At 38.8% G+C, this 14,612-nt stretch overlaps 1 protein-coding gene across 1 annotated transcript in view; it reads right to left on the reverse strand.

Moving 5' to 3' along the window:
- The window catches only part of LOC119725335, a 32,057-nt gene extending 18,314 nt beyond the window's left edge, over window positions 1–13,743 (reverse strand). Inside the window, exons 1-2 of the mRNA XM_038196729.1 lie at window positions 12,543–13,743; window positions 3,654–3,814 (exon numbers count right to left, since the gene is read on the reverse strand). Coding sequence (XP_038052657.1) covers window positions 3,654–3,814; window positions 12,543–12,687 — 306 coding nt within the window. The 5' untranslated portion in view covers window positions 12,688–13,743. The remainder of the gene's footprint in view (window positions 1–3,653; window positions 3,815–12,542) is intronic.
- Between the last annotated feature and the right edge of the window lie 869 nt (window positions 13,744–14,612).

Below are 14,612 nucleotides of genomic sequence, written 5' to 3' on the forward strand. Positions count from 1 at the left end.
GTGCTTCAATGTCATTCATCCCCAATCCTCCAAAATCCTAAAAAATTGTAGATGCATTCACCCTCGCTCCTCCAAAATCCTCCAAAACAGTCAGGAGGATTTTGGAGGATTGACAAGGGTTTTAAGGGTTAAGATTATCAGGTTTAGTGGCCACAATGTCCTAAGCAATAATATGTGTACATTTATAGCAGTCCTTTGAAGTTTGGTCCCAATTTCATGCCAATCTCAGTACAATAAAACATTTCAATCTTTATAAAACCCCATTTTAAAATCTCTTCTAATCACCCTGCAAAAGTGTTATCACATCTAATTTAGAGTAATTATTAGATAATTATAGTAATTATTGGATAATAGGCCACCTAATACTTCAGAATTACTGATGTTTATAGCAACATGTATGCAAAACATCATCTCATTAAACGCTTGTTATTTTTTTTTATGTAACAGTAGCAGCACTGGCAGATTTTGTCAAATTAAAAAGTTACACTGTAGTGTTTCTCATTATTCTTAAGCGAACGGTCTGCTTTCAGTAATTAAATTCGCACAATGAGGTATTAAGTGCCATTCTACAGTAGCGGCCTGTTAACATGAACATACATGCAACGTGGCCACAAAACAATCGGTATTTGTAGAAAAACTTAATTTTCTCCAAATCGAAGGTTTGGCATAACATCAAAAGCCATTTGGACTTTATCACCAAATTTCCCTTGAGTGTTTAAAATTCTTTCAGATTCATGTAATTCACAAATTAAACGACTTCTCCCCCATATAAAAATTTGACCTTGACTTTGGTATGTTTAGTGTGTGCAGTGGCACATAAGCATGTTAATTTTAAACCTTGAGTAGGGCCAATGGTTTTCCGCGATCGCGGAAAACGGACGGAATTCGCGGAATCTGCTCCTTGAAACGGAAAACGGAATTTGAATCTGAAGAAAAAACTTCTGCAATTTTATTGATAAAAAAACATAATTTCGTTAAATTTATTGAGTCCAAAACGAATTGTTGATGATTGATTGAACAAACGAGCCATATAACAAATGAGCGGTGTTAAACTATCCTAATTTGTCGCTAACGTTAGCACAAAAACAAAATGGCGGACATGAATTTTGCTTCGGCCAGCTGATGTGTGTGACGTCATCGGATTGGCCTGAATGCGAACGGCTGTTGTATGTTTCTTGGGTGTGTGGTAGTGGCGGTGCAGTATACTGTGGTGAAGTTAAATACTACGTCTGTACATTGATTGGCCGTTGATAAAATAGCAATCTTTATTGGGGCAATTTTCCCGCGTTCCAACCAAACGACTATTTCATTATCGTCTTGGAATAATTTTGTGTGTACATGGTAATTGGTTTGTATGTTTAAATGCCTTTTTGTGTATTGAATAAATGTGAAACAGAATTTTTCAGCCTGAAATGGAATTTAGGATTTTTGAAAACGGAATTTGCACTTTTCTGAAACGGAAAAACATTGGCCCTACTTGAGTTGTTCCCCCCCCCCAAAAAAAATAGATATAAAAAAAATTCATTTGACTTCTATGCATAATCTTACATGTTATGTAGTTCATGACCAAACATTGCTGCATATTGGATGGTCCATTAGCCACAGGACTCACATGATGTGCACGCCCCATGACAAGACAATCTTCAAGATCAATTCATTGTACAGTGTACAAACCGGTAACGAATGGGCCAAATGGGCGCCATGCGGACAATGGGGGGGGGGGGGGGGAGAGGGGGAGGGGAGAGGGCACAGGCTTGATTAGAAATTCCAGAGACTCCAAATGCTACATTTCTAAGAGCATCGAAGTTTGAATAAATACCCTGTATTTATTGTTTTGCCGAGAACGTCTCGCACGGGATATTTTCTTCAAACCCACAGCAGGTAACCTTTAGAGATTTTATCGTCGGCAATTTTTGGGGTTTTTTTCTGGGGGGGATGTTCATCTACATGAGTGGTACCTACTAAAAACAAAACACGTTTGACTGGGATCCGTGGGCACAAATGTCAAAGAATTACTTTTAACCGAAAGAATATAATCCTTTAAAAACGATTCATCTTGCCGAGAAAATACAAATTTATTTGAGACCCACAATGGTCTGTAAAGTCCAACTCCACAGAGACTTAATCCATGGGGGCTTATAAATGAGCAAGCATTTAAGCACAGGGCTTGTAAATGTCTGCATGCAATCCGAACAAAGACTGACGGAGCCGAGTGGGCAGTTTCTTGTTTGAATGGCAAAAATCGGATTACATGCGTCTGTAAAAACTAAAGCCCCCCATGCAATGCACGTGTAATCCCCCAAGTGCTGCGATAAAAAAATTGTACGCAATTCGGGGTCTTATACACGAGCAGGTTTGCAGACCCTTGTTGGATGCTGTGGAAATGTACAATGTCATTTGGAGTTTCAATTTAGCCAGTTCGGAATCTCGATGAAGTGGCCTAGGTCAAAGGTCATTCGGGATAAAATCGCTGACGCGATGTTACGTTGTGTTACCAGAACGGCCATTCTGCTCGTTATTAACACGCGAGGGTCACGCAACCTTCTCCTTCCACATTTGTGCGCCTTGGATGAGTGTTCGATGAATCCTGAATGACTGGTGACCTACATCATCGTGAAGTACCGTATTGGCTTATTGAGGGCTTATACTGTAAACTAGGGTTGCTGACGGCTGGTGGATGCTGTGGAAATGAATCATGTGATTTGGAATTTCAATTTAGAAAAGTATGTGCTATTGAAGCTGTAAGAACAAAAAAAAAGAAAAACAATTCTGCTTCTGGTTACCCTACCTACTCTTTTTTGACAGCCCCTACCCCGATTCTTTAAGGGGAAAAATGAAGAAAACCTCCCAAAATCATCAATTACTACCTTTTACACTTGACTACACACCAACACCTCCATATGATCGTACACAAAAAAAATGCCCCCAAAAATGTTCTGCCTACCTACCCTATTTTCAAATGACATGTAATCGGATGCTGTACTATTCCTTTTTTCACCTAATATTTACAAAGCTCATTGTGTGAGACACCCAGGGCACTGGACCATTTCATGCCCTATCGACGTTTGCAAATTGTAACCAGTACATGCGCATGACTGGCGCGCTGGCATAAATGGCGCGCGCAGTTTAGGCTGGCGCATGTAAATTTGTTTGGTGCATTTCAAAGAATAGGACATTCAACAGAATTCCAAGTTCAAATAATCGAATATTAACCCTAACTCCCTGGACATCTCTGCAGCGATGCAACCTCGATCCCGCAAAATCCACCAACTGCCTCCACGTAAAAATTGCATACAGCCTCAATCCCGCAAAATCCTCCATAATTTTTTGAATGCGTTCCTTGGAGGGGTGACCACTGCCTCAATCCTGCAAAATCCTCCGGCAATCACTGTCAATATGTTGAGGCAGAGCCACTGACATCGTAGAGCAGTGCGGAGGATTTCAAATATAATCTACATGTAGGCCTACATTAACGCACGGCTGAGCATAAACAAAAAAGACCGGCCAAAAACCTTGACACAGTGCATCCTCCAAAATCAGCAACACATTTTTGCCATGTGGCCTCAATCCTGCAAAATTCTCCGTTTTGTGCAGAGGATTTTGGAGGATTTGGGACGGTTAGGGTTAAATTATTCGAAAACGCACAACCTTACCTTGAGCATCTCGGCAAGACCCCTCGTGCTCTCGATGGTCATCACGTTCTGCACCTTCTTGGGAAGTTCCTTCAGGATGAGATCCTCGGCTATCAGGGCCCTGAAGCCGTACATGTGGACAAGGTCGTCCACGATGCGACCCTTCTTGGAGCCGGGACCGCCTGGATGATAAACACGAAAAAATAAAACCAATTAATTTCTGTATTTTTACTATTTAAAGCAAGAATTTTACTACTTCCAAGCAAGAATTTTACTTAGTTTTTCAAGCAAACATGGTTAAACCAAGGATTCCTCATTGGCACTATAGATCACAAGTCTGAAGAAACCTGTAGACACACATGGTAGAGAGAAGAAAAGTATACATTAGGCCAAAAAAAACCACTTCTGTTTCCGATTACATGGCATTCGAAAATAGGGTACCGGTAAGTAGGTAGGGAATTTTTTGTTGGCAATTTTTTTTGTGTACGATCACCAGGGCGTCTGCGTGTACATACATGCAGTTGAGGGTAAAAAGGTAGTAATTGATGGTTTTGTGTGTTTTTTCTCATTTTTTCCATAAAAATATTAGGATAGAGGCTGTCAGAATAGGGTAGGTAGGGAAACCGGAAGCAGAAGTATTTTGTTTTGGGCCTTATGAATTATTATTTTATTATTTGTATTATTTTATTTCTGGTAATGAAACCAAGGATTCCTCTAAAGTGACCTACATTGTAGGCACTGTAGCTTGCATGCCCAAGGAAACTTGAGAAGACAATGAAGAAATTACAGTTATAGAGGTGGGACGAAAACCCCACAAGACTTGGGAAACCCACATCGTCATGTAGGAAATGACACGCCTATCCACTTGTGGACCAGTGTCCACAGAGGTGGAAGCCTAGATGGGGAGGACAATCACTGCACCAACCTGACTCCCCCAGGCAGTATCCGACGAGTTTTGGGGAGGACGGGCCACCCTTCTAAAATTATACACCAGCCCGCTAAAATTTTGCTGCCCATCCTCCTCAAAATTATACTCTCAGAACATTTCATTTTACATCTTGCACTTCAAAAATGTTAATTTTAGGGATACATTTTTGTTATACAGCAGCAATCTCATCACTTAATGTCAATGTCAGCCTTCAATAAATTTCTGAATATTTCATAGTACTGATACATCTTATCAGCCATTCCATGTAAGGGTCATCACCAAACTCAAAAATTGAAGTGAAAGGAATAAATTTTTGTCAGTTATATTTGATAAGAGGAATATTGAAACCATCTACATCTCAAAAGATTGTTTAAAATAAATCATTTGAATTAAAATTTCAGCCTCCTGAACATGGATGAATTTTGTGGGCGAAACGGAGGGTCAGGGGTATAAATCACAAACTGAGGAAGTAATTGAAGCTCATTCATAAGATTGTGCTTTATCTGCATACATTTGGTAGCTATTCCAGTCTATTTGATAAAACATTGAGAATTTTTCGAAATGTCTTCAGTATTTTCCCACTATTACATCGTGAAAACACCCTCAAAAATATGTCACGCGAGTCACAAAAAAGGACTTTTTTTTCAGATTACTTAATAACTAGAGAGGGATTCAGCTAGTGTTTGATATTTGTAAATGAAATAGTGGTGGTCTATCAATAACAGTATGAATATTCTTATTTGCTCTACATTCCTTGTAGAAAAAACTATCTCAAGAATGTCACGCGAGTCACACATGATGTATGTCACGCGAGTCACCAGGGGTGGATCCAGGAATTTTCGCAGGGGGGAGGGGGGTTCATCAGCCAAAAAATCTGAAAATGTACACACGTTTTTTTCTCTGGACACTCGCTTCCGTAAAATAAAAAACTGAAGGGGGGGGGGACTGGTACCAATTTCAATCGGCGGCGCTGTTCAAATTCGACGATTATTAACACATTACAGAATGGTGTACCGTATTTTGAACAGGCGGACATTAGACCAGTATAATGTTTTTGGGGGTGTCACGCGGGGGGGGGGGGGGGGGGGGGGGGGGGGGGGGGGGGGGGGGGGGGGGGTCGACTTATTCTTCAGGAATTTGTATGAGAATTTTTTTTTTTGACAGAGCTGGGGGGGGGGGGGGAGGGTTGACCCCCCAAAAAAACTTTCTGGATCCGCGCCTGGTCACAAGCCAGGAATGTTTCATTTACATGTAATACAAAGAAACAATGCCATAGGCCCTATTAAATTATAGAATTCGAATTAAGTCTTTAAAAGCATTAGTTATGTAACAAGAAATTGAATCAGTTTTTTACAAATGTATGTATACAGTCGAGTCTCGTAAATACAAACTCGTTCGGACCTAGCCAAATTGTTTGTTATATCAGAATTTTGTACTAAGAGGAACATCAGTCCCATTCATTGTGCACATAAATGCACAGTCGGGACTAAGGCTTTATGTTTGTTATAACCAGAATTTTGTATTAACAGGAGTTTGTACAAACGAGATTTGACTGTACTGTATACGTTCCGATACAACTGCATCATTAATTGCAGCTCGATCTTACCATTTAAGGAAACTGTGACTCTACATGACCAAGAATTACAACTGTTTTCCTGAAATAATCACCCGTGGATTGATGACATCACTTCGTAACTAAAATTCCAAAACATTTTTTTCTCTCTATGTCATTGTTAAGGATATTGTGTTTAAACCAGATTTCCACCCCCAACATTTGCCAAAGTAAAGGGATAAATAGCAGTTTTCACACTCTTTCATAAGGTATTCACAGGTAAATCATTTTTATTAATATAATATTATGATTTGATTCGTTATACTAAAATTACAGTTCTAATGTGAAAGTGAAAAGCTACTGTGTCACGCGAGTCACGCATTTGTGTCGCGCGAGTCACATTTTCTTCAGGCCATTTCTTACAACAAGGGATATTTGGCACAATACAACTTATGCATGTATTGGGTGAGGGTATTAAGTTCTAAGTTCTGTAAGAATAATTTTTAGAACACTGGTAGATCCATAGGAAAAGCTATTTGAATCAAGGGATGTCAAAAATCCCTTTTTCTATCCTGTCATGCGAGTCACGTCAAAGAAACTGTGATACATGAAAAAATAGTGATTTTAAAGTAATCATATAAAGACTAAACTATAAATTCACAATGCCCTGACTCAAATACATGCTAATTTGAGTTGAATAAATGCCAGGTTAACAACAGTAATGCATTAAAACTTTACATTTTGTTCAAATGTCACGCCAGTCACCATGGAATGGCTGTTATGTTAAATGCAATAAAAAATGAATTTAATTTAATGCTAATTGTTGAACACATGTACCACAGAGATGCATGTAGTGACATTAACAAAAAAAACTTATCCACAAATTACATAAATTTTGATTCTGAAATTGAAATACCACATTACGGTCTACATTTTACATACATAAATGTATGCACACCTGTGCATGGGATTTTGTCGAATGCAATGCATGGCATTTCACTTGATGGAATTTAATAATGCCCTGTGTTTCAAGGCCAACAGACATGACAGATCCAGTCAAATTTGCTCCAGACACCCGCAGATGAATCTGGGTTGGACTTGGTGTAATTGGCATTTGATTATCTGCCCCACCGTACACGTACATTATGTGTACATATTTTCCCTGAATACACTGTATGGTGTGTGCCAGTACAACTCCATCAGTCTGTGAATGTAGCATGATGCAAAATGAGTATCATCTAATAACTGTACATGCACATGAACGAAAAATGTGGCCTTGTCTATAGACTAATTCGGCGACAGCCACTTTCCGCGGTGGCACCAGACTCGCGCGAGACGAGTCGCGCTCAAACAATACGCACCACTCCGGCTCCTTTAACCATAAGGGCTACCAAGATACGCACGCGCCTTGTCTTTAAGAACGTATGCGGCATGCATGCGGCGTGGTACCACTGCAAAAAATGGCTTCTAATTTTGTGTGGTGAATTACATTATAAAATGCACTGCGCATGCACTGCAAATGGAAATAAAATAAGATTTTTTAAATTTTTTTTAAAGATACATACACACAATACACTCGACAGATTGGATGGCAGTACTGCAACAATGTATGCTATTTAAAGCTCCTTTGCATAATATTGACATGATTAATTAATGAGGACCCTTACATCTGCTTCGTACAAATCGTTATTCTTCATGTGTACATACATGTACACAGTGTCAGTCGGTGATTTTTTTCTGTTAAAAATTTAAACAGCAAACTGTCGTGACTTATATTTTATAAGATGTCAAGAATTAGCATGTGTACATGTATGCAACTTTATTTATGCGCTCTTATTTTTGTTTTATGTTAATCCTTTCGTCCTTCATTTTTTACATTTCCTGCTATCTTTTCCCCTGCCTAAAGACAATCTCCATATGCCAATGCCAAGATAATACAGAGATTCTACCTGGGGGTGGGAGTATGAAGGTCTTGTGATACATGTACAATGTACATAAATAAAAAGGCTTTGGTATTTATCATCGTTACATTTTCATTTCCTTAGGATCAACTTTAAAGGAAAAATACAACATTTGCAAACATCAAAAAATAAAACTACCAAATCACTTTGAAATACCTTGCTGGACTGTTAGTGAATGACAGTGTAAAGCATCCTGTAAAATCATGGCACCTGGTATACTGTCATTTTCAAGAAAAGTGGTATTTTGTATCAATTTCCAATGCTGGTCGGCCGACCAGCGTTGGAAAAAACTGGCTTTTTTCAAATACTGGCCCCAATTGACCATCGCACTTGTTTGCAATCGATTACACACCTATGAACGGGTACAAGCCAGCTAGACTGGTTCCCTGACCTTACAATTCCCCAATGTATGTAAACTGCTCTGTTTCTTCTTATATGGAGTCAGGGAACCAGACTACAGGAAAATGATTGTTTTTCTTGGTTTTTATAGCATTCTCGAACCCAAAACCTCAAAAAAGTCAGTGTAACTATATTTGCTATATATTTCCAACCCCCCAATTCCATCCATTTCTGAAAATTACAGCAAAATCAAATGATGTATATTCCCTTTAAGAAATTTGGCTCTTTAGTCATGAATCACACAAACGTCAAGTGCTGAAATACTAATATTTGCTACAACATTCTGGATTTCATGTACATGTATCAGGCCTGTATTTTAATTCATGTGAAGAACAAGCTCGAAATGATCTCAGAGGCTGCGGGCCAACGCATTTGTGTTCATGCATGTGTGACGTGATTCTGCCATGTAATTTCTGGAAGTACCGTAGTGTCGTCAGTACAAACATCAGGTTTTCGACCCTAGTGACCCAATTTTCCAGGCCTGCATAAATTGGTAGGCGGTCAGTGGAGACCCATTAAAGTGAACAACAGAGGGCCGGGCCTGAGGGAGGAGTTGATATATATACCCGGGCCTGAGGGATGAGGTGATTGATAGCCATGCAAGGCTGTTGCTGATGTTTGTTACTAACTAACCGACTGACCAACGAAACAGAGAGACACGACCTTTTGTTGAGCTGCTGTTCCGCAGCTAAAAACCTAGTTAGCAAGACGAATGTAGCCCCGCCAACTTTGGAAAGAAAAAGAAAAAAGGAAGAACAAAAGTCCTCTCCTAAATGTACTACCCATTACTCTACCACACCCCTTATAATTCTGAAGTGGTGCTCAAAGTGTTTGAAGTTTTGGTTAATTCACATTTCTTCTTTTACCAAAAACATCATCAACATAAGAGATGAATCAAAAGAAACAATCTAAATGTCAATGAGGCAAGGAAATAAGTGATCAAGAGAAAACTAAATCAACAAGCTAGTTGGGTAATGGCTTTTTAGTGGTGGAGCAAACAATACAAAAGTGGTCTGCAAAATAAGCATTTTTATAAGTAACGATAAATAAAGAAGTGATACGTTATGTTGAGAAAGAGAAATAATGAGGGGAAACAGGTTGTTCAACAGAGTCGAGGTGATTGATAATCTGGGGAACGAGGGAAATGTAATCCGGAGAGTCAATCCAATTAGGGATGTACTTTGAATAAAAGATGACGGACAATGAGAGTAGGGCTGTTTTAGACACATTAACCGTCCTGTTATCTGAACAGTCGCAGACAGTCAAAAAAAAAATCCTCTTCCCTGCCATGCCATTTTACACAGACTAGTCATCAACAGTCAGATCGTATTTCAAGCAAGAACTGTGACTAGTCAAATTCAGTTAACCCGATGACTGGAAAATGTTCCAAGGACATACATGTAGTCTCAGGTATCATGAATGGCCACTGCCTGACATTTTCAGTGGTGGAGTGTGCCCGCCAGACATAAAAAAAAAACCTGTACAGGAGGGGGCGTGGCCATAACCCCTCCCATTTCATTTCACTGATAGTTGTAACGCGACGATATAGACAAATTTTAAAACTGGTTGTATTTAGTGCCTTGACGCTTGTAGAAAATAATAAAAGTGTAACTTAAAGCGTTATTTAATATCAGACTAATTAATTTAAGAGTGGCACGAATAGCATGGAGGGGGCGGGGCCGCCACCCCCTCCAAGCACATTTTCCCTTATATCATCACAACGTGTTCTTTTTATCCTGTCAAATTTTCCTGGCATGTTTGCCAATGCCTTTTGGCTATTTTTAACCCATTTCTCAGTCCTTCTGTTTTGAGGCGTGTGATCACACCCCCACGCCATCACACGCCTAAATGCTTCCTGAGAAGTGCGAATAATCGCACGCCTGAATCCCTCAGTACCGCACACCTCGGCATACATTTACGGCATAATTACACTTCATAATTTGTGAAAAATAATGTCAGTGAAGAGAAAATGGCTTTATTGTAAATCAAGATGAATATTATGAGAAAAAAAAATACCAGATTGTTCAGTCCCAACTTGGACAACAGAATCACACACCTAGAAAAATCACACGCCTAGAAAAATCACACGCCTAGAAAAATCACACGCCTAGAAAAATCACACGCCTAGCAAAATCACACGCCTAGCAAAATCACACGCCTAGAAAAATCTAGGTGTGCGTTTTTCCATACACCTGTGATTCTCAAATCAGAAGGACTGATTTCTAAAAAATAAAGCTCTGTTCTTATCAAATGTCTATTTCCCGAAACAAGTATGCTATTGACCATGTTCAATATGTCCAGTACATGTACATAATGTACAATATGTGTGGTAAGGCCAAAGCTTAGTGTAAAATAAAGGTACTGATAATAAAAACTTACAAAACAGGTGTTTTTTTTTTACATCCACTTCCCTTGTTTGTTATTCTTTGAAATACACTTGGACATACGGTAACATAATACATGAAATATAATAATACATGTTCGTACATGAAAACACTTGTTCTTTTCACTCTTTCACTATTTTCACCCCAAAATTGATAAATTGCACTTGCACAAAGTTGCCATGGTTGCAGCCGGTCACACACCATGGCACTACACATTGACACACCACGGAAAGATTCCCATCCCCATATCTGGCCATCACACATTTTACCCTTAAGTTCAGTGACCTATCAGCCATCAGAAAGTGACAATAATGTCCTAAAAAGTCCAATTTAGCATGTTTAGCTGGGAAAATATTGAAGTAGGCCTAGGCTTATTTACTGAGAAAACACTTAGAAAAGTTAACAATTTTCAGAGCAGTCTCATGCGGTTTGTGCACAGGGTGGCAAGTGATGATGGCCACAAATGGGAATGTTTCCCAAAAAATAATGTAAAAATCAAGAAAAAGACAAAAATCTGGGACTGAGCATGCTGAGAAGCATTTTCAATTTTGTTAGAAAATAGGGAGTGGATATTTAGCCGGAGACGGCAAACCTTTAGTAAACGTTAGCTTGCCGGATATGCACTGAACATGCGCAGTAACTGTTTTTTTTTTACTTAGACATTTTCCGGTGACAAATTTTAGTCTGGCTCCATGCCAACATTATTGTTGTAACTTCGTATTCACAAGATGGGAATCAGACCATTTTACAATTTCGGACTTTTGGCTATTTCCCTTTAAAAAAAATCGTCCAGAGCCACAAATCTGAAAAAGAAAATGTAATACTCTGCAATAAAATGTTGACACATGTTAAAACATGTAAAATAATAAAAGAAGAATATTCTTATTTTTGGGGGATGTAGAAAAAAACCTTTGAAATATGTCGCCAGCGGGGCCAGGGATCGAACCCGGGTCTTCCCACTCATGAGATCCATTGCTTATCCACTAGACCACAGTTGATACACAACCGTTGATGGTAATTAATTTATCTTATAATTCAGGCCTATCTATGAGAGTACAGAGCCCTCTGTTGATAGGGATTGCCGCTGGCAAACCTTTAGTAAACGTTAGTTTGCCGGGATTACCACCGGCAAAATATCCACTATCTAGAAAATACTTACTTTGAAAATGCACTCCACCATGTCCACTCTCGATCTCCATACTGTCTAACAATTACTTTGTACACAACCGGTCAAAGGGAAAAATGTTGCAACCTGACGCCACTTTTTTATTATTTTATATCACATTGTCAATGTCAATGTCAATGTCATCTCATTCTCAATGAAGGTCAGTCATTGCAAAAATGATAAGACATGAATCTGGGACTGTGAAACATTTCAAATTTTGTTAGGTTTACTTTTAGGAAAAAAAATCTTGACTCTCCATCATGTCCATAGACTTTGTACACAACCCCTGAAGTGGCGTCAGGTTGCACCATTTTAACTTGCTTGAGTAACTCCAGCTGACAATTGACATGCTCACTCATATTATTCATTCACCATGTTCACATGTAGCTACATCACATGCTGACATGTGAATGAATATGATTATGAGCATGTCAGCTGGAGTTACTTAAGCTACATTTTAACTAAACTAACGACCCAAAATCTACCGAACATGCCGAAAGAACGCCTTTAAACGAACTCACCAAACACGAACACAACGAGCGTTTCATCCTTGGAGGTCTCCTCAACGTGCTGTCCCACCCGTATGCTCACTTTCGGTCGGCGGTGAAAAAAGCCGTGCTCCTCCTCCTTTCGTCCCTCGGTTTCTGAGCTATTTCCGCAACCCATAGCTACAATTTCTCAAACTTGGAGAGCAGAAAACATCCCTTACTAGCATGCAGGGTCAATGCAGTGAGTGTCTGTCTTCAAAATGCCCCAAAATTCGGCCGTGTAAGCAGACTGTTTAGCAGTAAACACAGCTCGTTCAGGCAAATTGTTGCAGACGGATAATTTTAATTTTTCACTGACCTATTTTCCAAAATGGCGGATGTTACTACGAGTCTCGTTCCGACAAAAGTAAAACAACTAACTACTGATTTAGATTATTTATTAATAATACAAGCATATTTCAAAAAGAAATACTACATATTTGCAAACATATTTATGTCGAATTACATAGGATTTTGCGCAAGCTGTGCTAGTCGAATTCATATTATTCCAAATCATTCATCTGGAAATAATTTAGAAGGCGTTCACCTTTAAGTGGGCGAAATCATTTGATAATAGGGGTGTCGCGTTCCTGCCAAGGGCGCTATAAATAATAAGAAACGCAGACATTTGCTCCAAAATGCATTAACATGTATTTTATAAAATCGTTCTAGGTCGAAAGACAGTGAAACTTTAAACCATGTAACTAGCACTTAAATAATTTAACCGTGTTATTTTATTTCGGACTCCGACAACTTCCGTACAAACCGATGGACCGTACCTGCATGTGTGGACTATTCTCAGTAACATTCAACCAATTAGAGAAACGAAATTTTGGCAGACGAACCTTTTTTGGGCAATCAGCCAATCACTGTCAAAAAACAATGGCCGGGCCATTTCTCAAACTTCGGATCAGTCAACGGCGGGCGGTTCGCCTCCGATCCCAGAACCTCTTGAAGACATTTGATGTTAAACAAAATGGAAAATCTTCAAAATGTTGGCTCTGCGTTATAATTTGATTCTCTTTCCATAATAATAACCACACTAAGCTTAAGTTTCCAATTAGTCAGCAACCCAAAACATGTACTGCCCTTCTATTTTCGAGTTTCACCTTCGAAAAAAACTATAGGTTTGAACATTTTTGGCAGTATTACAAAAGTCATTCATATTTAAAGGGAAAATACAACATTTGCAAACATCAAAAAATAAAACTACCAAATCATTTTGAAATACCTTGCTGGACTGTTAGTGAATGACAGTGTAAAGCATCCTGTAAAATCATGGCACCTGGTATACTGTCATTTTCAAGAAAAGTGGTATTTTTGTATCAATTTCCAACGCTGGTCGGCCGACCAGCGTTGGAAAAAACTGGTTTTTTTTCAAATACTGGCCCCAATTGACCATCGCACTTGTTTGCAATCGATTACACACTTATGAACGGGTACAAGCCAGCTAGAATTGACCTTACAATTCCCCAATGTATGTAAACTGCTCTGTTTCTTCTTATATGGAGTCAGGGAACCAGACTACAGGAAATTGATTGTTTTTCTTGGTTTTTATAGCATTCTCGAACCCAAAACCTCAAAAAAGTCAGTGTAACTATATTTGCTATATATTTCCAACCCCCCAATTCCATCCATTTCTGAAAATTACAGCAAAAGCAAATGATGTATATTCCCTTTAAATGAAACATCAAACAACAAAATCACCCACATTCAGTTATGGAGTAATTACATTAGAAATTTTGATTTTTTTTGTTAACATCAATAAATCAGTTTTCACGGATAGGGAACTAGTCTACTGCAGGGCTATTCAAATAATTTGATATTCCATTATTGGAACTTGATTTATTTGAATATTTGAACATTGACATTGAGGCAAAAACTGTTTTTGATGATTGTAAATTTGACAGCTTTGCAGAAGCAAATTTGGACTATAAAACAAAACTGATGCGAATATATTTACGTCATGGACGTTTTTTGCCACCTTTTCTAGACAGGTTTACATTTTCTTAATATTTGATAAAATTCTATTCGGTGGATGATCAGATATTTGGATATTTGGTA

This window comes from Patiria miniata, unplaced genomic scaffold (genome assembly GCF_015706575.1).
Source record: "Patiria miniata isolate m_02_andy unplaced genomic scaffold, ASM1570657v1 HiC_scaffold_19, whole genome shotgun sequence".
In the NCBI taxonomy this organism is placed as follows: domain Eukaryota; kingdom Metazoa; phylum Echinodermata; class Asteroidea; order Valvatida; family Asterinidae; genus Patiria; species Patiria miniata.